This window comes from Lithobates pipiens, unplaced genomic scaffold, assembly GCF_037356315.1.
Source record: "Lithobates pipiens isolate NorthernLeopardFrog02 unplaced genomic scaffold, aLitPip1_a1.2 Scaffold_23, whole genome shotgun sequence".
Taxonomy (NCBI): domain Eukaryota; kingdom Metazoa; phylum Chordata; class Amphibia; order Anura; family Ranidae; genus Lithobates; species Lithobates pipiens.
Genome location: NW_027507785.1, coordinates 42,746,853 through 42,773,543, shown reverse-complemented (window position 1 = coordinate 42,773,543; position 26,691 = coordinate 42,746,853). Strand labels below are relative to the sequence as shown.

General features: G+C 42.9%; 1 protein-coding gene across 3 annotated transcripts in view; it reads left to right on the top strand.

The window, feature by feature from the left end:
* Positions 1-26,691, top strand: part of RELT (RELT TNF receptor) — an 84,807-nt gene that overhangs the window by 39,402 nt on the left and 18,714 nt on the right. For all 3 annotated transcript variants that reach the window (XM_077451474.1, XM_077451472.1, XM_077451473.1), the window contains exons 3-6: positions 18,205-18,324; positions 19,558-19,736; positions 22,976-23,055; positions 24,570-24,818. In XM_077451474.1, coding sequence (XP_077307600.1) covers positions 18,205-18,324; positions 19,558-19,736; positions 22,976-23,055; positions 24,570-24,818 — 628 coding nt within the window. The remainder of the gene's footprint in view (positions 1-18,204; positions 18,325-19,557; positions 19,737-22,975; positions 23,056-24,569; positions 24,819-26,691) is intronic.

Here is a 26,691-nt window from a genome sequence, read left to right as displayed (position 1 = left end):
AAACAAAATCAACAATGTCTCTTGTCTCTCCTTCAAAAAAAATGTAATTTTAAGAACGTTCGTTCGTTTGATTTTCTAATCGTTAGTGAGGTCAAATCGACTTTCATTTTCAACTACGGTGATGGAAATATTTGGAAATAGAAAACTTCTTGGTCAAAGGAATTTTCAGATAGTGTATGTGGTTTTCGTTCAGAAATTACATTCGTTTTAAAAACAGAATGTTAAAAACAAGTGAAAATGTATATATTTTTTCATTCAGCGAATGTACAAAGATTTTTTTGCCTGAATATTCTCTTCTCTGTGGTCAGCATAAGGCTCGGTACACACCTATGCAGCTTCCTTTTGCTGCGTTTCTGCAGTGCTTTTTGCTGTGCGTTTTGCTTTTTGCGCACATGATTTTTTCTACTTGAGGGCCCCAGCCTCTCTAGCTATTCATGGTCCTAATATCTCTCGGTGCACCGATCAATTATTTTATACCCCTAATTCCCCCCCAAAAAAAAGAGGGGGTGGGGGGGGGGGGGGGGCGGTGGCGCGATGACTTGGTTTTAAAGCTCTTTTTAATGGTTGGTAAGAATGACCATAATTTAACGTCCATAGTCTGGGCACAGGTTCACTAGAGCTGGCCATACACCAATTGAATTTAGTTTTTGTATAGACGTTCTAAAAATATTGTTTCCATCTTGCTACCATTGAGTCAACCAATTTTTTTTGTTTGGAAGCCATCAAAATTTTGCCCAGATCTGCTATTTGATTGGAAATAAACCGGTATCTTTTGTACCTAGACTGTACATTACAATATGTGACTTTCTTCCAGTTAACATTTCCATCCCACTCCTAATTTTCTCATCACTTCAGTTGAAAATGATTGATGATTTGACCTCTGTGACCATTAGAAATTGGAACACACATACGAAAATAAATGTCCGTGCCAAATTCTACTGGTGTGTGGCCAACATTTTGTATGTATTATAAGGAGTCTATCTCTAGGACTGTTGATCTCCCTCAACTATCATTCTCCATATAGTATTCAAGTCAAGGACTCGGGGGAACGTCCTCTGGACGCATGCCATGTGAGTGTTTAGTAAATAGGTAGCTGGGACTTTTAGGTTGTCTTTACTGATTTCCTGCTCCGCTGTGATGTGTAAACATAAAGTTTATTGCAAAACTTCATTTACGAGAAAAGGAGTGATGCCTTGTAATCCTTATACTGCAAACCTTTTTTATAGCATGAAGTTCAATGGCGTTTGATTTTATTTTTCCTTTCATTTCCCTTTTTTATTTTTTTTGCTAGTGGCTATAGCCGCTGACAATCGCGTGTAAAAATCTGACACGTTGGTTGTCCCATAGATGGTTGAAATCTCAGCCGGTTCAACAGGTCAAACCATCTATGACCAGCTTAACCTAATGGTAACTATCAGTCAATGCAGCTAATCTGATGATTAGTCCGGGTGTGGTGTGGTGTGGTTGTGTGTGTTTCCCCCCCCCCCCCCCCCCCAACATGTGCATTGAGCAGGCCTATTATTAAAATTAGTACTAAAGTTACAAAAACTCATGTATTTCTCTCCCTCTCCCCTTTTTTAAAGTGGCAAACATTCACGTGATTGCATATTGAGAAGCATTGTTTTGTTTTTTTCAGAATGGTTCACCACAGTCTCCATGCCATACCCTGCACCACCACTTGTAATTTACAGCCCATTCATAAAATGCAGGCAGTGATGTGGAGCCTGCGATGTGTCATGAAGTTCCCCCGGTTTGGCGCATCAGAAAACGTATTAATTGGAGGAAGTGCTGGCCCCATGACCTTGACAGGTCACCTGATTGGGCTCTCCTCCCCGTGCAGGGTGAATTTTCCTAATTTTTAAAGAGCAACTGTCAGCTCTGTCCCGCAGTGGCTCCTTATCCTCTGACCCGTGGTTGACTCACCAACAGTCCCATTCACTTTAATGGGACGGCTGGTGATGCAGCAGTGACACAACAAGGTGAGGGATGTGGCGACAGCAGGTAATGGGATGCCCTCTAACAGGCACTGCCATGATGGATCTGAAATAGCAGGTGCTCTTTAAATATAAAGTTCTGGCAGTATAGGTGTGGGTGCTTTGTCATCTGGGCTGTCTATTGTTACCTGGGAGCTGCGATGCGCTCTGCGTGCCCTCCTCTTTCCCTCTCCTTCCGCCCTGGCTGGGGGGAGCGGGTGGCTGCCCTTAGAGCATCAGCGTCACTAACGCCGTGCTCCATGGCTGGATCGCGAGTTTTCCATTCCTTGCCGACTTGACTGATGCCAGCATCCCCAGCTACGGGTGCATTAGCCGTCCAGGGGCTGGGGCCCCTCCTTGCATTTGGTGTGTGCGACGTTGGTTGGAGCCCCCCCCCGTGCGGGGCATTTTCAAGGCACATCTCTGAGCACAGTTCTCTTTGCTGAACACGTGTAGACACTGCAACCTGTAGCTGTACTTTGCTTATATGCACACACCTAAGGTAATTACCTAGCGATCCCATTATATTGGTGCTTACTATGTCACTTTCTTCTTTGTCTCTAATGTTTCTTGGTAGTTGGATTCTCTTACAGTGATTTGTGTGTGTGTGTGTGTGTGTGTGTGTGTGTATATATCTTTACCCATTGTAGACCCCATTGGCTGCTATCCCTTCAATATGGAGATTGGCAAACTGTGCTGTAGGGGTGCACTTGGGCGCCCGGCCGATACGGGATTTTAGACCACTTCAGCTCCCGGGACAGACACCTTCTGGCCCCATACTTGCCATATTCCGCTTTGGTCTGCTGGACTGACAATTCTGCTCTCTCCTGTTGTGCTTATCCGATATTAGACGTAACCACTTTTCATTTTTTTATAAGTACTATGAAGCATCCGCCCCTGAGGAAGTGTTTTTTTTTATACACGAAACGCGTCGGGATTTCAGGATCTAACATCATGCTTTAACAGCAATTATCTAGAACTACCACCTTTTCATTTCTTCTAACACTATCTACACTCAATTCATTAATATTGTCACGTGCTGCCAAATTGATATGTGTTTTTATACATGCATTTTTACAGTATTGCTATGTCTGCATTATCATGTGCTGTTATATGTATACATATATTCATTATTCATGCTGTCCATGACATTCAGGCATGTTTTTTTATGACATGACTGTGTGTGTGTGTGTGTGTGTGTATATGTTTTGACATTTATATGTTAACAAACATGTCCACATAATCTTTTAAACCATAACCAGCCAATAGCCTTTCAAAGATCCAAATTCCCCTTTTTATTTACTTGAACCCGGGATGGAGGCACATATATTTATCTTCCTCATCTAAAGTCTCAAATTCCCCCATTTTTATACTTTCCTTTTATTTTTTATGGAAGGACTCATTCTTGCTGGTAGTTAGTCTTTAATATTTGCAGACAAAATGAAGGTTTCCTATTTAGAATAATAAGCTGTCAGGTTAGTAAAGCAGCAATATCAGAACCGATTCAATCATACAGATTTGCAAAACAATGGGATAAAGGAATATTCAAGAACTTTTACTCCAAAAGCATTTTATTGAGATAAATTTGATAAACATCAAAGAAAATAAATACTAAAATATATATAAAATGTATACAGGGGACAAGGTGGATTAAAAAAAAAAAATGTGTGTGTGTGTGTGTGTGTGTGTGTGTATATTTTTATTTTTAATCCACCTTGTTCCCTGTGCACTACAGCAACGCCTGCATAAAAACCAGAGCTTCTACATAGTGTTACCTTTAGAAATGTAATCCAATTTAGATTGGATTGTACTTTTTAAAACTCTAAAAGAATGACCTCAGATTGTTTGCTGTGCATTACGGCCCAATGCACCATTTTGCCTGTATGCGTTTTTCATCCACTGTATAATTTACCCCTTGGACTATAAATGGAAATCCAATGAGCTGGTATAGCTGCAGCGGAGGTGATGCTAATGGATGATGTGCAGGGAATGATGACGTCGCTGCAGCCGCCTCTGACAGACGGACGCACAGCGTGAAAGAGAATCGTGTCCTTGAGTCTGCTCTGCAGTCAGGTGCAGGTTGCTGTGATTGAGACTCTGCTCTCCTCTCCCCTCCAATGTCCTTTTTATATAATTTCTGCACAGCACAGAGGAAATGCTGAATCTACAATGTACGTTTTTCCGCTGAGCTGGGCCACAGGGAGCTAGGACAGGGAGTTCTTTTGTGACACTGCCTCCTGCATGCCAGCAGATCTGTAGTACACAGATGGGGATTAAATTGGCAGGTTGGTGTTCATGAAGCTCCTGAACTTTTACTGTAGCACATGCTTGCCTGCTTTTGTTCTGTAATTGCTAAACTACACCAATATGGTTGCACCCTTACTCTAATGCCGGCAATGCATAAGACGTTGCAGGAAATGCCTACGATTTGACCTCTGATTTTCTGCATACATTTACGGAAGGGCCTGATCTGGTGCAGGCAGTCATTTATTCAACAGATCGCAGTGTCTGTTAAAATTTTAAAGGACCCACATAATGCGCGTATTTATTTTTAAATTTTTTTTTTTTTTTCCCACGTAGCCTCCTCCCAACACCACCATATCGGGAGCCAGCTGTCTTTTCCTGGTTCTTCCAGCCAGTCCCCTAATGATGCGCACACCTGCCATTAGGGGACCGGCTGCAAATACCGTTAGGTATTCCCCTAATGTCATTAGGGGACCAGCTGCAAATATTAGCCAGCCAGCCTCCTGAAGATTTGGTGCATGCAAATTTGCTGTGTGTTGCCATAAGGCCTCCTAGGATGCCAGATGTAAGTGTGCAGCAGAAGGTATGTCAGTCCTGGAGTGAGAAACCAGACATGTGGGTGGAGAGTCTTGTAATGGAAAATGGATAAGAAGGGTGGAGGTCTGCTTTTAAGGCCTGGCCTAATGGATGGCATCATGGTACAAGACCCAGTTAGGAATCATCTCATGGACAGTCGGTACTATGAAACTCCCATTAGATGCAGTACTGAAGCCAGGGGGTCAGGTTAACAGCCAGACAGACAACTTTATCGGGAGGTCAGCAATGGTGGCCTCCTATAACTCCCAGCTGCAGCTTCTTTTGCAATGGAATTAAATACTGGAGATGTTATTACAGCAGATATCCACGGATCTAGTTATTGAAGGCTAAAATTAAAATATCATGATCCAGGGAAGTGTAATTAGAAGGAACCCCAGGTTGTAAAAAAAAATACTGGCTGTAGGTTCCCTGGGGGGGTTTATTTTGCTTCCTCTTGAAACAAGCCTACAGATGTCTTGCGAGACAGACTGAATAAATTATATATTTACAGTATCTCACAAAAGTGAGTACACCCCTCACATTTAAAAAAATATATATATTTTATTATAGCTTTTCATGTGACAACACTGAAGAAATTACTCTTTACATTGTAGCAAAGTAGTGAGTGTACAGCTTGTATAACAGTGTAAATTTCCCATCCCCCTCAAAATAACTCAACACACAGCCATTCATGTCTAAACTGCTGTCAACAAAAGTGAGTACTCACTATGTGAAAATGTCCAAATTGGGCCCAATTAGCCATTTTCCCTCCCTAATGTCATGTGACTGGTTAGTGCCACACGGTCTCAGGTGTGAATGGGGAGCAGGTGTTTTAAATTTGGTGTTATCGCTCTTGCCCTCCTCATACTGGTCACTGGAAGTTCAACAGGGCACCTCATGGCAAATTACTCTGCGGATCTGAAAAAAAGAATTGTTGCTCTACATAAAGATGGCCTAGGCTATAAGAAGATTGCCAAGACCCTAAAACTGAGCTGCAGCACGGTGGCCAAGACCATACAGCGGTTTAAAAGGACATGTTCCACTAAGAACATGCCTCGTCCCAAAGAAGTTGAGTGCACATGCTCGGCATCATATCCAGAGGTTGTCTTACAGAAATGGATGTATGAGTGCTGCCAGCATTGCTGCAGAGGTTGAAGGGTTGGAGGGTCAGCCTGTCAGTGCTCAGACCATACGCAACAGACTGAACCAAATTGGTCTGAAAGGCTGTCGTCCTAGAAGAAAGCCTCTTCTTCTAAAGATGATTCACAAGAAAGCCTGCAAACAGTTTGCTGAAGACAAGCAGACTAAGGACATGGATTACTGGAACCATGTCCTGTGGTCTGACGAGACCAAGATAAACTTATTTGGTTCAGATGGTGTCAAGCGTGTGTGGTGGCAACCAGGTGATGAGTACAAAGGCAAGTGTGTCTTGCCCACAGGTGGTGGGAGTGTCATGGTCTGGGGCTACATGAGTGCTGCCGACACTGGGGATCTACAGTTCATTGAAGGAACCATGAATGCCAACATGAACTGTGATATACTGAAGCAGAGCATGAAATCCCCCCCCCCCCCCCCTTCTAAGACTGGGCTGCAGGGCAGTATTTCAGAATAATGACCCCGAACACACCTCCAAGGCGACCACTGCCTTGCTAAAGAAGCTGAGGGTAAAGGTGATGGACTGGCCAAGCATGTCTCCAGACCTAAACCCTATTGAGCATCTGTGGGGCATCCTCAAACGGAAGGTGGAGGAGCACAAGGTCTCTAACATCGACCAACTCTGTGATGTCGTCATGGAGGAGTGGAAGAGGACTCCAGTGGCAACCTGTGAAGCTCTGGTGAACTCCATGCCCAAGAGGGTTAAGGCAGTGCTGGAAAATAATGGTGGCCACACAAAATATTGACACTTTGGGCCCAATATGGACATTTTTGCAAATATTAACACGCCTGCTCGCCATTCACAACTGATACCTTGTAACACTAACGAGTCGCATGACATCAGGGAGGGAAAATTGATAATTGGGCCCGGTTTGGACATTTTTACTCAGGGGGGTACTCAATTTTGTTGCCATCGGTATAGAAATTAATAGCTGTGTGTTGAGTTATTTTGAGGGGACAGCAAATTTACTTATACAAGCTGTACACTCACTACTTGGTGTAATTTCTTCAGTGTTGTCACATGAAGAGATATAATAAAATATTTAGAAAAGTGTGTGTGTGTGTGTGTGTGTGTGTGTGTGTGTGTGTGTGTGTTTTTATTAAAAAAACAAAAAAAACAAATTGTGGTCAGACTTGTCTCCCACAACTTAACTTCATGGTGTTTCCCTGGTAACATGGAAACCTGATGCATTATAGTAGGCCTAAGACCAGCCAGTTTTATATTTAAGTGTGGTTGATTTGTGTGTTTTTTTTTTTTTTGTTTTTTTTTTTTCCCTCCTGTTCTTACTTTTACAGCTATCCGAGGCTCCATTGGAGAGACTTCCCCCTCGCTTTCTGTCCTCCTTACGAGTGTTTATCAGATAGGAAGGCATGGAAAAATGTGCAACAGACACCTGCAGAAATGATGTAAAACAAAAAAAACACTAGTTTTGGCCTAAGAAATCACATTTTTTAGCCTTGCATTGACAGTGACAGGAAGTGAGGGGATGTCTTTATTTGAACCTCCTCATAGCTGTAAAGACTTGAACACCCTACTTACACTGAATGAGGCTTTGAAATTGCATTACTTCAGCATGATGACAAAGCCACCGGTCGGTGTGACTTAATTTGCGGCCTGCCAACAATTCTGTGCGACTTGGTAAGATGTTTATAGCACATGAAATCTTACAAAAATATTGCAGGAACCTTTTTCAAATCTGTTCAACTCTGAGTCGCACCAATTTGAACAGTTCCATGGGCACAAATGGGGTGTGACTTGTATGCACTTTGACAGGTAAAGTCGCACTGGTGTAAACTGGGGCTAAAGCGTCATCAAGAGGGTTCAAGGCCAATGGTGATGTTAAATACAAAAAATGGTCAGCACATGAAGCTGTAAAAAGCTGACGGGTGTTCTGCTCCTTCCCCATTCCATCCTAAACGTACTCTTCTACTTTAGGTTGACCTAAACGTTATACTCTACATTTGCCAGTATACAGTCCCAACCTGTCTGAGGCCCAACTGAACGTGCATGTAAACCATGCACCATTATTTACTTGTGCGAGTCTCTTGGTTTCCTCACATCGTTTTCTGAATGCAGGACACAGGCTCATGTTTGTAATAAGAAACCGCCAGATTCTTATTCTGTCAGGCTGACTTGCTGAACACAGATCTGTTCATGGCGTGTCCAGGTTGCAGGCCTTGCGCAATCGCTTTATAACCACAATCAGCTGTGTGGTGAATACATGGCTCTCTTGCTGATTTATTATGCTGTCCATGTACCACAAATGTGCGTACAGCATCTGTCTAATGTAGTCATGAAAGCAATGCGGTGATCTCAATAAGATAAAATGGCCTTCTGTGCTACACCTGGCTCTGAGGAGAAAAGTGCAGGCAGATTTAGGCTGGCTTTACAGGCGGTTTTCAGGTGTTTTGAGCTAGAAATAGCCTCTAAATAACGCCTGAAAACCGCCCCCCATTCATTTCAGTGCGACTTTTTCACACTTAGGGAAAGTCCTGCAAAAGCAGCATTTTTTGGGGCAGTTTGGGAGTGCTGTATACAGTGCTCCCAATACGCCCTGCCCATTGAAATGACTGGGCAGCACCACAACCCCGGACGCTTTTAACCCCTTTTTTGGCCATTAGCGGAGGGTTAAAAGCACCCCTCTAATGACCAAAAAGCGCAGCTAAAATGAGCAGTGCTTTAGAGCTAATGCTCGGTGACCCCAGTGTGAAAAGTAGCCTTAAGGTCCCTTCCCTCCATTAAACAAAGTTTTTATAAACCTCCAAAAAGACATTTTAAATTGTAATGCCTCCAGGGGACACAGCTGCCAGAGGAGGGGGAAGCAGAGGCTCTCTGGGAGAATGCTGATATATATATATATATATATATATATATATATATATATATATATATATATATATATATATATATATATATAATTTATTATTATAATGAGCAGGGCCCTCTGATCCCTCCTGTATTGATTTGTATTGTAACTGTACTGTCTGCCCTCATGTTGTAAAGCGCAGCGCTATATTAATCCTGTATAATTTTTTAGATATATAATGTCACTGACCAATGGCTTTTTTTGGTTTCCTTTTTTTACTGCATAAACTCAACTGTTCACCCAGATGATAGATTTGGGTGTCATTCACACCATGTGAAGAGACCAGCATATTCCTGGCGTATGGCCTCGCAAGGACACAAGGAAACCAATTGATCTCCATGTGCCCTATTCACGCCACAACACTATGCATTTAGTGTAGGTATTGTGAGGATTTTGTTCTGTGCTTAAGGCTCCATGCACACTGGACATTAAAATGGCATTATAAAAACGCCAGTAGCTTTGCAGTGAGTTTTTCAAAGTTTTTTTTAATGTTTTTGCAATAACATTTTTTTAGATTGTTGTTGTTGTTGTTGTTGTTGTTGTTATTATTATTTATTTTTTCAATGGATAAAAAAAGTTAAACGCTGGTGAGCCACATTTTATGAACGTTTATGAGCGTTTGGCATTTTTTTTGTGGTGAGAAAAATAACTCCTAAATGCGATCTTATGGCTTTCCTTAAACGGCCCAAAAAACTCCACTGCTGATAAACATCCATGTGTGCATGCATGGACACATAGGATAACATAGAAGGGAGTTGATGGGCTGTAAAAAAAAAAGTTAGTGTGGTGTTTTTTTTTTTTTTTTTTTTTATTTACTTTTTGAGCTTCAATGTGCATGAAGCCTAAATGTGCAACATTTTATGCAGTTTTCGGAGCAGAAAAAAAAACTCCAATGACCTCAACGTTGTGGTGTGAACAGGGCACATAGAAAACACTTGATTTCTTTTGTGTTCTTCCAGAGACCTACACATGCTTATGTCTCTGCACATAGTGTGAACAAACTCAAAGTATTCGATGCAAGTGAAATTTGCATGTTTTCCATCAGTTTTTATGCACATATGGTGTGAATGAGGCCTTAGTCACATTCATATAGTAACGTGTCCAGTTAGAAGAGGGAATATGTTGAGAAGCCATTTACTTGTGCGTGCTTTTTGATCTAAGGACTATGATTTCACAAGTTTGTAAAGCTGAAGTGGTTTCCGATGATAGGATGTGTGGCTGGCATCAGTTGGCAGCCATCCGGTTTTTATAAACCCTGCCAAGTTCTTTCATTTGGAGTGTTCTGTTTGGAAACCCCACATAGTAACCCAACCTCCCTTGCCCGCCACTGAGCTTTGGGCGCAATGCTGAGGCTTCTGAACTACAATCTGCGGCCTGGGAGCCTCATTTGGCTCTTTTTCTGTGCCCCTTAGTGCCCCTGCAGACACTTATCTGTGTTTCCCTAGTACCCTGTTATAGTAGTCCTAGACTGGACGCATATTGCATGAGGCTGATGGACATTGTCTTCTATAGTATGTTCCCAATCTCCCACAACTCTTTTAGCATGCTCAGTCTGTGACCATCTCCTGCAGCCTCTTTCATTGTGACTTCAGTCTCTAACCATCTCTTTGCCATGTCCCTCGTCTTTGACTATATCCTGTTGTGTGTCTGCTGTCCCTGACACTGAATGTTATATGTGGCCCTTTGATGTTGGGGGTTGCACTTAAAGACCCCCTTGTCAAGAATGTCAACCACCACTGATTTTATACATTCTTGCAATATTGCAGTTGTTGGGATACATTTCATTTAGTGCCTAATACCACGCCAAAGGCATGCCCATAGAGCCCCCACCACCATAGAAAGTTTCTTTGTTTTTTTTATTTTTTTTTCCCCATTTAAATTTTTTCTAGTAATTAAAAAAAAATGCATTTTTTTTTTTTTTTTTTTCTTTCTTAATTTTTGTTTAAAAAATGATCCACTAAAATCAAAACCCAGCTTTGTGAACTACTATGGACCAATACACAAATTTGTTCAGTACATACTGTATATGCGTCCTAAGAAAAATAAAGATAGCGCTGTAGCCCATAAGAACATTTATTCATAAACTATAAATCAGCATTGTAATGTACAGAAAATTTCCAGGCATAGGCATATTATGCAGAGTTACCTTGGACCAATGTGACTATGTACAGTATTTCACAAAAGTGAGTACACCCCTCACATTTTTGTAAATATTTTATTTTACCTTTTCATGTGACAACTCAATAACTCAACACACAGTCATTAATGTCTAAACCACTGGCAAAAAAAGTGAGTACACCCCCTAAGTGAAAATGTCCAAATTGGGCCCAAAGTGTCAATATTTTGTGTGGCCATCGGTATTTTCCAGTACTGCCTTAACCCTCTTGGGCATGGAGTTCACCAGAGCTTCCCAGGTTGCCACTGGAGTCCTCTTCCACTCCTCCATGATGACGTCACGGAGCTGGTGGATGTTGGAGACCTTGTGCTCCTCCACCTTTCTTTTTGAGGATGCCCCCCAGATGCTCAATAAGTTTGGGGTCGTTATCATGTTGGAATACTGCCCTGCGGCAGTCATGATCTGCCTTATGATATCATGGTACATGTTGGTATTCATGGTTCCCTCAATGAACTGTAGCTCACCAATGCCGGCAGCACTCATGCAGCCCCAGACCACGACACCCCCACCACCGTGCTTGACTGTAGCAAAGACACACTTGTCTTTTGTGCTCCTCACCTGGTTGCCACCACATCCACTTGACACCATCTGAACCAAATAAGTTTATCTTGACCTCATCAGACCACAGGACAAGGTTCAAGTAATCAATGTCCTTAGTCTGCTTGTCTTCAGCAAACTGTTTGTGGGCTTTCTTGTGCTTCATCTTTCTAGGGTGACAGCCATGCAGACCAATTTGATGCAGTGTGCAGCGTATGGTCTGAGGCGCACTGAAGGGCTGATTCCCCAACATGTCAACCTCTGCAGCAATGTTGGCAGCACTCGTATGTCTATTTCCCAAAGACAACCTCTGGATATGACACTGAGCACGTGAACTCAACTTTGGTCGACCATGGCAAGGCCTGTTCTGAGGGGAACCTGTCCTGTTTAAATCGCTGTGGTTTTGGCCATCGTGCTGCAGCTCAGTTTCAGGGTCTTGGTAATCTTCTTATAGCCTGGGCCAACTTTATGTAGAGCAGCAATTCTTTTTTTTTTCAGATCCTCAGAGTTCTTTGCCATGAGGTGCCATGTTGAACTTCCAGTGACCAGTTTGAGAGCCTGAGAGCGATAACAGCAAATTTAACACACCTGCTCCCCATTCACACCGGAGACCTTGTAACACTAACGAGGCATGTGACACCAGGAAGGGAAAATGGCTATTTGGGCCCAATTTGGACATTTTCACTTAGGGGTGTACTCACCTTTGTTGCCAGTGGTTTAGACATTAATGGCTGTGTGAGTTATTTTGAGGGGACAGTAAATTTACACTGTTATACAAGATGTACACTCACTACTTTACATTGTAGCAAAGTGTAATTTCTGCAGTGTTGTCACATGAAAAGATAGAATAAAATATTTACAAAAATGTGATGTGGGTACTCCTTGTGAGATACTGTATGTACCATACTTGGTTGATGCCCCTGGAAGCTGGAAATTAGTGAAGTAGATACCGCTATTCCGGTGATCTCCACTTGCTTCTGATGCCTTGTGAATAGAGGTCAGGCGCTCAGCACAGACCCCATTCTTAGAATTCTTTGCATTTTCTGAATGAATACAAAGTGTTCTCTGGATGAGGTGGCGAACATTACGTCATTGTCCGTATCTCCTCCTCCGTCCAATTATTATAGAACACTTTGCATTCATTCAGAAAAATGCATGCTTGTGCAGGGTGGCCGACCTCCTGTGTTCAGAATGCATCGGGTCGGCCAATTCGCATAGAACCCAAAAGCATTTGGAAATCGCTGGAATAGCGCGGTGTTTTACAGTGATTTCCAGGTTCTAGAGGGATCCCACAGTAATGGTTTATACATAGTTATGTTGGTCTAAGTCGGACCAATATAATGATGTATTCATGTCTATGCCTCATAGATGTACTGTAAGTCCGAGCCTTTTAATACAACATGGAGAATGCAATAATCTAACCTTGTCCGGGTGGCCTAGGCACATCTTTACCTTGTGTGTTCAGTTATGGTCTGTAAAGGCCCCAATTATTGCATAGGTATAAGCAGTGTTTCTTAAGCCGCGTACACACGGGCGGATTGTATGGCCTACTTAGTCCGTCAGACAATCCGACAGACAGTCCGTCATACTTTCGAATGAACGGACTTGACCACACACGGATGCACAAACAGTCCGTCGAAAGCTTGCGCGATGACGTGTACAGCACGTACGACGGGACTAGAAATAGGACGTCGAATACACAGCAATGCAACCTTTCGCCGTGTAAATCCTTTCTGAGCATGCGCCATTCTTAGTCCGTCGAACTAGCCTACTCACGAGCGGATTGTCCGCTGAAACCAAAGTATGACGGACAGTATTACGGAAATTCCGAAATACTTAGTACGCCAGACTGCACGCTGAAAAAGTCAGCTGAAGCCCACACACGAGCGGACTGTCCGCTGAAATGTGTTTCGACGGACTAAGTTGGCCATACAGTCCGCCCGTGTGTACGCGGCTTTAAAAACAAAACCTCAGATCAAAATGTAACATGTTGCAGTTTACCAGTCCTTAGATGTGGTCGTTGCATTTCTCCCCCCCCCCCCCCCTTTTTTTTTTTTTTTTTTTTTTTTTTACCCCTCCCAACCCCTGTGATGGAGATGAACAAAGGCAGGGAAATTTGTAGTCTAGCCTGGGTGACCACAATGGCTCCCCTCCGTAGATGCAGTGGAAGAGTGAGCATGGCCGCTCTCGAATAAAATATGAAAGTAAAGTGGGGGTGAGGGGGGAGCCTGAAAATTAGAGTGCAGCCACCTCATTTTAAGATTGGTAAGCTGCTGTATAGTAAATTGTTTTTAGATACACTTTCATGCTCCTGATAACCAATCTTCTTGTTGCTTCAATGAGGTTGATCATGAGTGCCTTGGTCTTCCCACATTAGTATTTGTATACCTATTCTTATATCTCTTCCAGATGAAAAGGATCAATAAACTGATTTGGCAATGTCAAATGAGATGATGGCAGCTCCCGGCACTTTATCAATCGGCTCAAGGTCGTACAACTATATGCCTGGCTTGAATTGGAAAAGGGCTGGCCACTCAAATGCTCTTGAATAAAAGTCCTTTATTTGGTTATATGGGTACAGGCTACGCTGACGTGTTTCGGTTAAGAAGCCTTCATCAAATGCTTTGAAGGCGGCTTAGCCGAAACACGTCAGCGTAGCCTGTACCCATATAACCAAATAAAGAACTTTTATTCAAGAGCACCCGAGTCGCCAGCCCTTTTCTGATTTAAAGTACTGCATTTTGGGGCTTGAACGTCCTGGCTAGAGCACCAGTCCACAGTTCATGGATCATCATATTGGCAGTAGAGCTGGGGTATCATTTTTGCTTCTCTTGTAACTATATGCCTGGGCTTCAATTCCCAGGAGATGCCATGTCTTAGGCCCCTTTCACATTGGGGTGGTGGGTGCGTCGGCGGTAAAATGCAGCTATTTTTAGCCAACCACCAATTTTGCAGCGCTATTCGGCCCCTAGCGGGACGCTTTTACCCCCCCCCCCCAATACTAGAGACACAGCTGCTCTTTCAGGGTGCTTTGCAGGTGCTATTTTTAGCGCTGTAGTGCCTGCAAAGTGCCCCGGTGTGAAAGGGGTCTTGGGGTTGGTCACCAGACTGTCTGTTACCCACAACCACCAATCAAATTCATCCTTTCTAAGGCCCCTTTCACACTGAGGCGTTTTGTAAACTGCCAGTAAAACGCTGAGCAATTTTGAAGAGCTTTTCAGGCGCTTTTGAAGAGCTTTCCATTCATTTGAATGGAGAGGGGCATTTTTTTCACCACCCTGCCAGCGCACTTCCCCCAATGTGAAAGCATTCATTGATTTTAACTGCTTGCCGACCAGCCGCTGTCATTATACTGCGGCAGGTCGGCACGATCCCGCAAGCCGTCGTAGCTATACGTTGGCTCCTTTAAGCGGGGTAGCAGGTGTGCGCCCACTGCTCTGCGGGGGTGCGATCGGAATTGAAACAATCTGATTTTGTTGTCGGAAAATTTTAGATCCTGCTCTCAAACGTGTGTCAGAAATTCAGACGGAAAAAGTCAGATGGAGCCCACACACGATCGGATTTTCCAACAAGATCCGATCGCACATTTTCCGTCGGAAAGTGTGTACAGGCCATAATAGCTAGGAACCATGATCGGTCATCCCCCTATTGTCAGTCCCCTCCCCCTACAGTTAGAAACATCAAGCAGGGAACACAGTTACACCCTTGATCGCCCCCTAGTGTTCACCCCTTCCCAGTCACTGACATTTTTACAGTCATCAATGCATTTTTCTAGCACTGATCGCTGTATAAATGAGGCGATTCAGTTCGCATTGTGCGCTATACAAGTATTTCATTCATTCATTCAGTGGTCCCAAAAATGTGTCAAAAGTGTCCGATGTGTCCGCCACAATGTCACAGTCCTGATTAAAAATCACAGATCACCACCATTACTAAAAAAAATAATAAAAAATAAAAATGCTATAAATCTATCCCCTATTTTGTAGACCCTATAACTTTTGTGCAAACCAATCAATATATGCTTATTGCGAGATGGTTTTTTATTTTTTTTTATTTTATTTTTTTAAACCAAAAATATGTAGAAGAATACATATCAGCCTAAACTGAGAAAAAAAGGGGATATTTATTATAGCAAAAAGTCCAAAATTGTCATTCTTTCTTTTGTTTATAGTGCAAAAGATAAAAACTGCAGAGGTGATCAAATGCCACCAAAAGAAAGCTCCATTTTGTGAAAAAAGACGTCAATTTTGTTTGGGTATAACGTCGGAAGACCGCAATTGTCAGTTAAAGCGACGCAGTGCCAAATCGCAAAAAAATGGCCGGTCATTCAGCAGCCAAATCTTCCGGAGCTGAAGTGATTAATGAAAATTGTTTTCGTGAGCTTTTCAGGCACTTTTTTTTTTTTTTTTTTTTTTTTTTTTGCGTGAAAGCGGCTCAGTGTGAAAGGGGGTCTAATAGCTGGAAACCTAAAATTTTTGAGTCTGCATTGAGCAACTCTTCATATTTACAAGGCGTTGATATGTGTTTACTTGCACAAGGTCAACGTGATGTTTTTTCCCCATTGAGTAATGAAGGCTCATTGGGCTGGGAGGCAGTTTATGCATCTCGGAGTGGGATATTTAACCTCTGCATCAATCTAATGTTCTTTATGTAATTAACGGAGTTCACCTTCAGGGCTGCAAGATTTATTGCATCTTCAAGCAGAGTCTAAACTTGGAATGGAGATGGTTAGTTAAAGATATAGTGTGTGTGTTTTTGTTTTGTTTTTATATACTTGGCTGTGGAAATGAGTATAGATCAGTGATGGTGAACCTTGGCACCCCAAATGGTTTTTTGAACTACATTTCCCATGATTCTCATGCACACTGCAGTGTAGAGGAGCATCATGGGAAATGTAGTTCAAAAACATCTGGGGTGCCAAGGTTCTCCATCACTGGTATAGATCATCTGAGTTGGATTTTGAAAAATAATGTTTTAATTGTGAAAGGCGAGCCACATAAATCTGGGAAACGTCAGACAATCCTGTGAGAGTCGAACTTCCTCGTTGGCTTACTTAAAGAGGAACTGCAATCTGCTCACGTCATTTGTAATAAAAACATCTTTGCCATTCTGAAGCTTCCCTCCAACCACTTTGCATATTATTTTATATATACTGTGATTCTGTTCTTGCCAAATATGCTGCAGAAATCTCCCTCCACTGAGTCTGGCTGCAACCATTTTAAGGCCCCTTTCACACTGGGGCGGTTTCATGGCGCCTGTGTAGCGCCTGAAAAAAAACGGCCCATTTCACTCCAGTGTGAAAGCCGGAGGGCTTTCACACTGGAGTGGTGCGCTAGCAGGACGTTGAAGAAAAGTCCTGCTAGCCGCATCTTTGGAGCGGTGTATGCACCGTTCCTAAAGCGCTCCCACCCATTGAAATCAATGGGGCAGGGCGGCTATACCATCGGCAAGCGCCGCTGCAGCGGCACTTTGCTGGCGGTTTTAACCCTTTTGTGGCCGCTAGCGGCGGTTAAAACCACCCCGCTAGCGGCCGCAGACCGCCGGTAAAGCGTTGCTAAAAATAGTGGCGCTTTACCGCCGATGCCCGCACCGCCCCATTGTGAAAGGGGCCTAACTGTGGGCAGCTGCTGCCTGTTCACTTCCTGGATTTACATAGACACACAGAGGCACACTTCCAGTTCTGCAGCTCCCATTGGCCCTCTTATGACTCATCCCCCCCCCTCCTTTCTTGCAAACGCTCACGAGAGAACGAGAGAGAGCTGTGTATGATGTCATAAGCCTAGGCTTTTTATCAGACAAGAAACAGGAAGTGGGCTGTTTAAGGTATTTACTGGCAGAAAAAAAATGTTGTAGTATCCAAAGTTAAAACAAGGACAGAAGATTTAATAGATGGAAAGTTGAAAAAATGGCTGAAGGTCCACTTTTTAAAGCGGAGTTCCACCCAAAAATGGAACTTCCATTTTTTTTTATTTATTTTTTTTTTCCTTTTTTATTTGATTTCATTTGATTATTAAAGGGTTTTTTTTTTTTTTTTTTTACATACATGGGAGGTCTATCGGGCTACTGCTTCCATGATCAGATAGGAAAAATGCAGAGCAAAATGCGTTGGGCGTTCCCCCGCGACTGCCATGTACTTTCCTATTAGTGGATCTGCAGCGATGTGTGGTCTGAGGGACCACTCCTTCACTACATGCTCTCGGTAAACTTGCCTACAGCTGTGAGAATTATTTTATTTTTGTATTTATTCTTTTCCCCTATGTTTTGGGGGGGGGGGGGTGTTTAAGTCAGGTCAGTGACCCCTCTTTGGGTGAGATCTCCCTTCACTTCCTGTCCATATGGCACTCCGGGACAATAAATGGTGTGTGGTTCTAGCCAAGACCGGTACACAGTAGTGAATATACATTGTCAGAAGTTCTACTAACCCTTCCACTCTTTACTATTGATGTGGTTTGTCTGTGGGCCTGTTGGAGAGATTTCTTACTACTTCCTGTCATGAGAGGAATGGGAGAAACTCCCCATAATGGGAACACAAATGGCAAAAACAAGAGGTTCTTACTGTTCCCTTCTCTGTTTGCATCAAAATTTTAGTTTTGGCCGGAGTTGGGCTTTAACGTCACCTTTTGTTAAGGCTGCGCACTAGTGGCAAATGTTCTAAGAATTATTTTGTCTTCCACAGGTTCAGGTCTGGGAAGCTCTGTGCCAGGAGGAAGAAGTGTGCGGAAAATTGGAGTACCAGGATGACAGCGGTCAGTGTATGCCTTGCACAAAGTGTCCTCCCGGGAAGGAGCCAGAGGGGGTAATCATCTTTTTGTTCCTTTTTTCTCTGTAGTACGGTGGACGTGGCTTGTCCCACCGACCTGTTACAGTACAGATTTTCTGGCTCGCGTGAGATTGCATTTTATGCAAAAGTAATATTTTATTAAAGGAACACTACAGTCAGACCTAAAAAAAAAAAAAAAAAAAAAAAAAAAACCTAGCATTTTAAATAGATCTGTCATTAAACTTCACACGTCGTATAAAAAAAATAGGGCACTTGTATGCATTGCTAAATCAAATTATTTTAACTAAAAAAGCACATGTTCTTTGTTCCAAATAATAAAGCTGCTATTTCTGAGCTTCTTGCTAAAACCAAGCCAAAAAAAAAGCATTGAAAAAATAAATAAAAAAAATGTGTATAAAAAAAAAAACTGCTGACACAGTCAACGCGTCATCAGTGCTGCATATTAGTGCCACTGTCACGTGACATTAAAAAAATAAAGTATCAGCAAGTACTTGGGGGGGAGGAGTACTTGTACTCAGTCTTAAAAAAGTGGAAACTGTGCAACCCTAAAAAGCATCACCATATATCATGGGCAGAAATGGCTGTCCCCATGTATGTATGTAATCACTGACTCCACATAGAAATAAAGGTTTGGAAGGCAGCACAGTGGTTAAGTGATTAGCACTTCCGCCTAGCAGCATTTGGGTTGTTGGTTTGAATCCCAGCCATGACACTACCTGCCTGGTATTTGCATGTTCTCCCCATACCTGCGTGGGTTTCCTCCGCGTACTCAGGTTTCCTCCCACACTCCAAAGACATGCTGGTAGGTTAATTGACCCCAGTATGTGTATGTAGGAGTGTGAGTTGGGGACCTTTGCCTGATAAGCCTTTGAGGGCAGGGACTGATATGAATGTACAATGTATATGTAAAGCTGTGTGTAAATTAATGGTGCAATACAAGTACTAATAATACTAATAATAATAATATAATTTAAAATATTCACTCCTCTGGTATCTTCATTAACCACTTCCTGCCAACCATATAGCAGAGCGATGGATGGAAGGTGATTTAATTATCCTGACTGGAAATAGCATGACGTCCAGCCGGATAAGCCGCACTGTTTTACTGCAGAAGAGACGTTTTATGTCTGTTCTGCATTAAAAAGTCTGCCTATTTTTGGTTCCACTCTAATATCTGGTAAACCATTCCAAGCTTGGTCAGTATCTGATTCCTGACATGTACTAATCTTTGCTTTTTAAACTTTGCAGGTTTGTGGTTTTGGCATTGGCACCAAGGTTGGATGCCGGCCCTGTGCCCCTGGCATGTTCTCCAGCCGTCATGGATTGGCCCCCTGCAGTATGCACACCCAGTGTGACAAGAAAAAGCGGATAGCGCTGAGAGTCGGTACACCAAGTGCAGATGCTGTGTGTGGAGACTGCATACCAAGGTGTGTAACGAGAACCATTTCATGGGCCGAGATGGTCCTGTGTGGTTTTGGACTTTGTGGCACAGGCTAAAAAAAATTTTTTCTTTTTTTTTCAAACACTTCTTTTTTTTTTTTTTTTTTATCCCCATAACTCCAACTGGTACATGCACAGGTAATTTTGAACATTCTGTATCTGTGGCTATGCCAATTGTTTTAGGTATTCATAGAAGTTTTATGCTGAAGTCCAAGAAGATATAAAGAACACAAATGAATGCAGCACTGTATTCATTAATATATTTTTAATGCAGGCAACAAAGTACCTGATAATGAATGTTTGTCAGCTTTTACTTAATCCATGTACATCAGAGTTTCAAGAGGGTGAAAAGCAGAGCTGTAATGCTTAGGTTTAATGAGGACCGAGAGAGCAGGAGTGACTTAGAGGAAGAGCCCAACATTCTGCTGCTTCTCCTTTCACTGTCCAGTCACAGGCTGGGATATGGGCAAGATTTAGAAGTGTTCCTGGGGTTCAACAGAAAACAAATCTGGTCTCTGACCTGCCAGACATAGTTGTGTTAAGATCTCAGGACGGAATGAAGTAGTCCCTTGGCAGGAAATCTTCCCACATATGTACTAAATTTGTGGCTTTCGATGCTTGCCCAGAGTTGACCTTTAATCTTATACCCACAGTTGATCCAGAGAAAGGTAAAATAAAACAAACAAAAAAAAAAATTAAGCATGATCTAATTTGCTGCTGGGGGGGGGGGGGGGGGGGGGGGCTTGGATAAAAAAAAAATTCAAAATTTTCCCCAGGAGGCAGTTGGTTATTCCCTGGATCAACTACCCCTGGGGTTATTTAACTTTAAATGATAATATCCAGTTATATCTTGTGCATTTAGGAATGCATTTGTGTGTGTGTGTATATCTCTGAGCTGGCCAGAACTAGTGTTCTGCTTTTTCACAGCTCTTACTGTGAAGAAGCCTTTCCATATGTGTAGGTTAAATCTATTTTCCTCCAGAAGTAAAGAGTGCCCCGTTATTGCCTGTAATGACATAAAAGTGAATAACTCTACACCAAGTTCGCCATATGGACCACTTGTGTATTTTATACATGATGATCATATCTGACTCTTAATAGAAAATAAATTAATTCCCTCTAATATTTTCTCATAGCTAAACTCCTCCATGCCCCTCTTATCAGTTTGGTTGCCCTTCTCTGCCCTTTCTCCAGTTCCACAGATTTCTTGTTGTGGACTTGTACCTAAAACTGAACTGTATATTCTAGATGGGGCCGTCTTTAACATTACCCTGTACTACTTTGGTCTGACTTTGATGTGAGTCGAGGTCCCTAAACCTCAAGTCTACACAGGCATGCCCTGAAATCGCGGCCGCGAAATCCGGGTAATATTACACGACTTTCAAGTCGTGGCAGTGTGAAAAGGACATTATGGTAAATCCCCTCTGCACTCCAAGTCCACTTGGAAGTGCAGTTGCTGTAGATCTGAGGGGAAGCTCTGAAATTGGGGGATGCTTTGCTGATTTTCTCATCCAATCACGTGCAAGCAAAAATTTATTTATTTATTTTTCTCCCTTGCATGTCCCCCTGAGATCTACAGTGACTACACTTGCAGTGCAAAGTGGATTTGCCTTTTTTATAATATGATCAATTTAAAGCCCAGTTAGTTTTTTATTTTGAATAGATGGCCATCAATTAAATAAAAATTCCAGCTTTTGCTGCAATAGTCTCTCCAGTGCTATCCTTGTAGACTTGCCGCTCTGCGATCTAGTGCTGCTCCTTTCCATGTTGAATGACACTGTCATTCAATCCACTTCTATGAGTGCAACGCATCAGAAGTCCGCATCCCGAGGCGTGGTCATCACGGCACTCTGCACTCGTAATACAGTGGAGCAGAGAACACTCTGCCCCATTGAGCACTGGAGATGAGGCCAAAAGGTCCCTGCGGGGTTGAGTTACTAAACTTGGAGAGTGCAAAATCTGGTGCAGCTGTACATGGAAGCCAATCCGCTTCTAACTTCAGCTTAATCAGCTAAGCTTTGCCAATAAAAAAAACTGGAAGCTGATTGGTTTTTATGCACAGCTGCACCAGATTTTGCACTCTCAGTTTTAGTAAATCAACCCCATGTGTCATGTTACCAGCCTGAAGACATCTAAGGCTCCATGCACACTGAAGCTCAAAAAAGCTTTTTCTGGAAGCCAGATTGCTGGCAGAAAACGCTGGTTGAAAAAACGTGCTTTTAACAGCGTTTTGTACTAGCGTTTGAGTGTTTATGGGCATTTTCAATAAAAATACACAGAGGACACTCCAAAAATTCCACATTGCATTCCAAACTCCCACAATGCATTGAAAAAATAGAATGCCGAACACTTACGCGTGTTTGAGCGTTTATCTGCGTTTGTCATTTTTTCAGCGGTGAAAAACGGCACTTTGAACGTGAATTTCTGGTGTTCAGAAAAAAGCCCATAAACTCCACTGCTCATTAAAGCTAAAAAAACGTCCATGTGTGCATGGACACATAGGCTAACATAGAGTGGAGTTTATGGACTTGGGAAAAAAAAAAACGCCCAAACTCCAATAAACTGCAGTTTGAGCTCCAGTGTGCATGGAGCCTAATGCCGCGTACACGTACTTTCCGGCAGAAAAGGTCAGACAAAATCATTTCATCGGATATTCCAATCGTGTGAGGGCTTCATCTGACTTAATTTTTGAAAAAAAAAAAAAAAAAGATGGACCTGGAATAGAACATGTTTTAAATCTTTCCGATTGAATCAATTCCTATCGGGAAAACCATTCGTCTGTATGCTATTCCGACAGACCAAAAACGACCCAAGGGCAGCTATTGGCTACTGGCTATTGAACTTCCTTTTTCTTGTCCCGTCATGCGCCATCGCGTTCTAAACGATCGGACTTTGCTGTGATCATGTGTAGGCAAGTCCATTTCAGCGGAACTCCGTTGGAAAGACCGTCAGTTTATTCTGATGGAAAGTTTGGTCTTGTGTACGTGGCATAACACAATATGTATAAATGGGGGGGGGATTGAGACTGGACTTTAAGTTGCCCTGACTTGTGGTATGTTAATATTAAAAATATACAAGTGTTAGTGTGCTTTATGCTGTGACTTTTCCCTGGTCTGATCTCAACACCTGGAACTTCACATCAGTTGTGGCACTTGGCTGTTGTGTATATTGCTGAAATGTGGGAATGCACATTAAATTTTGTCCTTTTTTGTCGGTCTCCTTTCAGGCATTTCCCTCTAGTACCCAAAAGTCCCAACGTCTGTGTCGCTTGCTGGCTGGCTCCTCCAGAAACTGTGGGATGTGAAGGTGAGCAGTTCCATACCTTTAGTGTTCACGTCAGCATGGATATCCACTGTCAGTTGAGGCTTCAATCTGTCCTGCTATTGGTCAATTCCTGGAGGTGGTACTACTGTTGGGGCAGTATTGTTGCACTGCGATTTTTCTGCACTGGTGCAAGCTGCCCTGAAACTAGCATTTCTTCCAGAATGGCATCAAGCAGAATACCATGGTCATTTAAAGGGTCAGTCCACCCAAACTAGACATTTTACTTTTATGGTGGATGCTGGAAGAGTTAAACCGTCTGATGGATTATTCTATCTTTCGGGGGGGGGGGGGGGGGGGGGGGCTCTGTTGGTGAGATCTCCGCTGTGCCCATTATGATGGGCTACCACCATCCCTGCTAGATTTTATTTATTTTATGGTATAAATCCGGTAATGGGGAGATGTTGGGAACACACAATTTCCAGGGGAACAGGAATGGAGCCTGAGATTTTGTCAGGGAGATTTCACTCTTTGATTGATATAGGCCTATACTCCAAGAGCGGACTCCGTCTACTAGGCTCCACCTTCAACTAAACTATTACTATTGGGTACTGATGCTTTAGAAAAATTTGTTTTATTGGGCAATTATCCATTCGGTTTCGCTTGAGAAGTATGGAAAAAGATCAGTTGATAATGCCAAATAGTCAGTGCTCTCATATGCATACTTTAGTCTTACTCTAGCAATGTTATCAGGAAGTATATTAGAACTACAGAACACCTCTCTCTGTGTTATAGACATTAGCAGGGGAGGTGTTTTTTTAGTGCTAACACGATGCTAGGGTGACAATGTTCCTTCATAGATCCAGTTAGTGAGCTTTGTCACGCTAGGACAGGAGGTGTGTTGGGCCAACCACACGGGAAGGGCTCCGTTGGAGTCTGCTTGCTCAGCGGTGAATCTGTCTGCTTTTTCCCACTGAACAGGTGGGCGGCTGGTCTTTGTGCGCTCCACTTTTGCAGAGCAGACACGGACGCAGCCCGTTCTCCTATATGGGTGGTTGGCTGTTAATGGACCGCCTGTCCATTTACACCTGACTGCAATCTGTTTTTAGCAGATGGGATCGGATGTAGGTGGGTCTAAACGGACATGGCTGTTTACACCCGCCGCTCCATAGAGGAGACTGGATGGTCCGATTGGGGTCCACCTGCAAAACAGACAGGCAAAGCTGATCAGTCCACTAGTGTGAAAGGGGCCTTACTTGCAGGATTGTAGGATAAAAAGGAAAAAGCGGGTTATAAGAAACTAATGAAGCCGCCTTGGGTTTAGATACATTTTTCCTATTATCTAGCAGTTTCAGAACAGAAGCTGCTTTGCACAGCTCTTCAGAGTCCAGAAACTGAAGAATGTTTAGTAACGCCTCCGGTTACTGTTTTTTACACTGGCCATTAACACCGTAATTGTTTATTCCAAAGGGCTCTGCACCCGCTTAGTATTCCTTCAATCCAGTGTGACAAATATATAAGTTAGTTAATTTTCATCTTTTTTCTTTTGCTTGGTGCAGGTGAGAGAACTCTGCGGCCTCGAGCTCCTAGGACATTAGAGGCTGCCAGTAACGCACATAAGGCCTCTCAAAACAGTACGCATAAAGGTATCCCGGATGACTCTCGGACTCAGTATGCTGTGTTGGCAATTGTGCCGGTCTTCTGTATGATGGGACTGACAGGCATTTTCCTGTGTAACCTGCTGAAGAAAAAAGGTTATCGCTGCACTTCCCATAAGCCAGACGAGGAGGCTGCTCCTGAGAAAGAAGGTGAGTTTTTGACCTGTAGACGTCACATTCGCTGGCCAACAGACCTTCCTGGCCACCAGTTTAGGTGACTGATTTTTAGCAGGTCTGCTAGATAAAGAAGGTAGGTAAAATTAAGGAGGCCACAGGGGACTTCCATCCAGAGAAACCATCAAAGTGGAACAGTGAAACCATCAAAGCTTCATTAGTTGTCTTGTTCCCGCCTTTAGGCTACCATGGCATTGATAAGTAGTGCATACTACTTACTAAAAAAAACACACAAAAAAAAAACTTGTTACTAAGCTGGGCTGTTCTGGCTGAACACAGGTTTATACCAGTGGTCTCCAAACTGCGGCCCTGTGCTTGCTTTTATCCGGCCCTTGGGGCATTATTCCTTCCACCATCAGCAACAGTGGGGCATGGTTACTGCCAATGACACAGACAATGGGGCACTATTCTTCCCACTGACACCATTGATGGGACACTAAATCGCCTGCTGATACCAACGATGGGGCACTATTACTCCCCCTATTACCAATGATAAGGCATTGTTTACTTCCACTGATACCAGGACATTTTCTTCTCCTGCTAACCACAGCCTGCCCCCCCCCCAAAGTTTGAAGCACACTAAACCGGCCCTTTGTTTATGAAGTTGAGAGACCTCTGGTTTATACGATCAGAAGATCCAGAGATGGAGGTAGCTGGACTGTAAAAGCTGTTTTCTAATCTCTCCCTCCCTCTTGCCAAGCCCACCACCCATTCCTTTAAAATGATGATTCGGTTCTTGACTAATAGGGAACCTGGTGGCAGGTGGGGGTGGTCCCAAATTTGACTTTTATAATCAAGTCAAGGTGGTTTATGGCTTTTATAGTTTTATTTGCAATTTTCTGAACTGGAGATCTGGTGACACCTAGCCTCCACCCCCTCGGTTTCCCTTCCCCATTCTTGGAGGCTAAAAGTTGAGATCTGCATGCCATGCATTGGGTTCAGTTTCTGCCAGGTCCTGCATAGCCAGTACTGGTGCTCCGATACTTTGTACTACACCCAGTTGTGACAGGTTCACTTTAGTTTCATGCACTGTGTTTGGGTGCATGACTGACGTCAGACTGGGAATGCAGTATGAAACAAGACGTAAATGAAGAATTCCTCAGAGGGTCTGCAGACCTCAGAGGAGCAGAGAACTACAGAAAGCTTCTAATGAATCTTTGTGCGCTAATAAATTGCATACTTCCCAGGTCTGTTCAGTGTTGCCTCCTTGTTACAATTTAATTCCTTTTAGCAATACGTTTATCATTTAAAAAGGACCCACTGTACAGACTTCAGGACAAGACTTCTTATCTGCTCAGCTTTAATTTGGACAACTGAGAGAATAAGATTGGTTTGCCATAACTGACTGCCAAAGAAATCCGTATTGGGCAGCAAAGATTTTTTAGACAAAAAAAAATATAGATCTGTTTGAAAAAGAATGGTAGGCAGATATAAAACAGAAATGGCCCCATGGTCCAATTATGTGTTAAAATTGTGAAATAGATTACTTTTAATATAAAATATTATAAATGGCCATATTGTTTTAATCGTCTTCATACATCTTTTTTGCATGGCAATTATCAAACGGAGTGGGTAGTCTTTTACACTGCATGCCCATAAGGCTCTACTTAATTGCACAGTTATGCCAGTGTGACATGTTTCAGATGCTGGGAGATGGGAAGTGTACAGGAAGCACAGAGGTGAGGTCAAACCTCTATCTGCGCTCTCTCCGCGAGCTCCATCTCTCTCTATCCTCCTCTCTATCCTCCTCTCTATCCTCCTCTCTATCCTCTCTCTCTCATGGATGCATACATATACACACTCATCGGCAGACACCTTATTAGGTACACCTTGCTAGTACCGGGTTGGG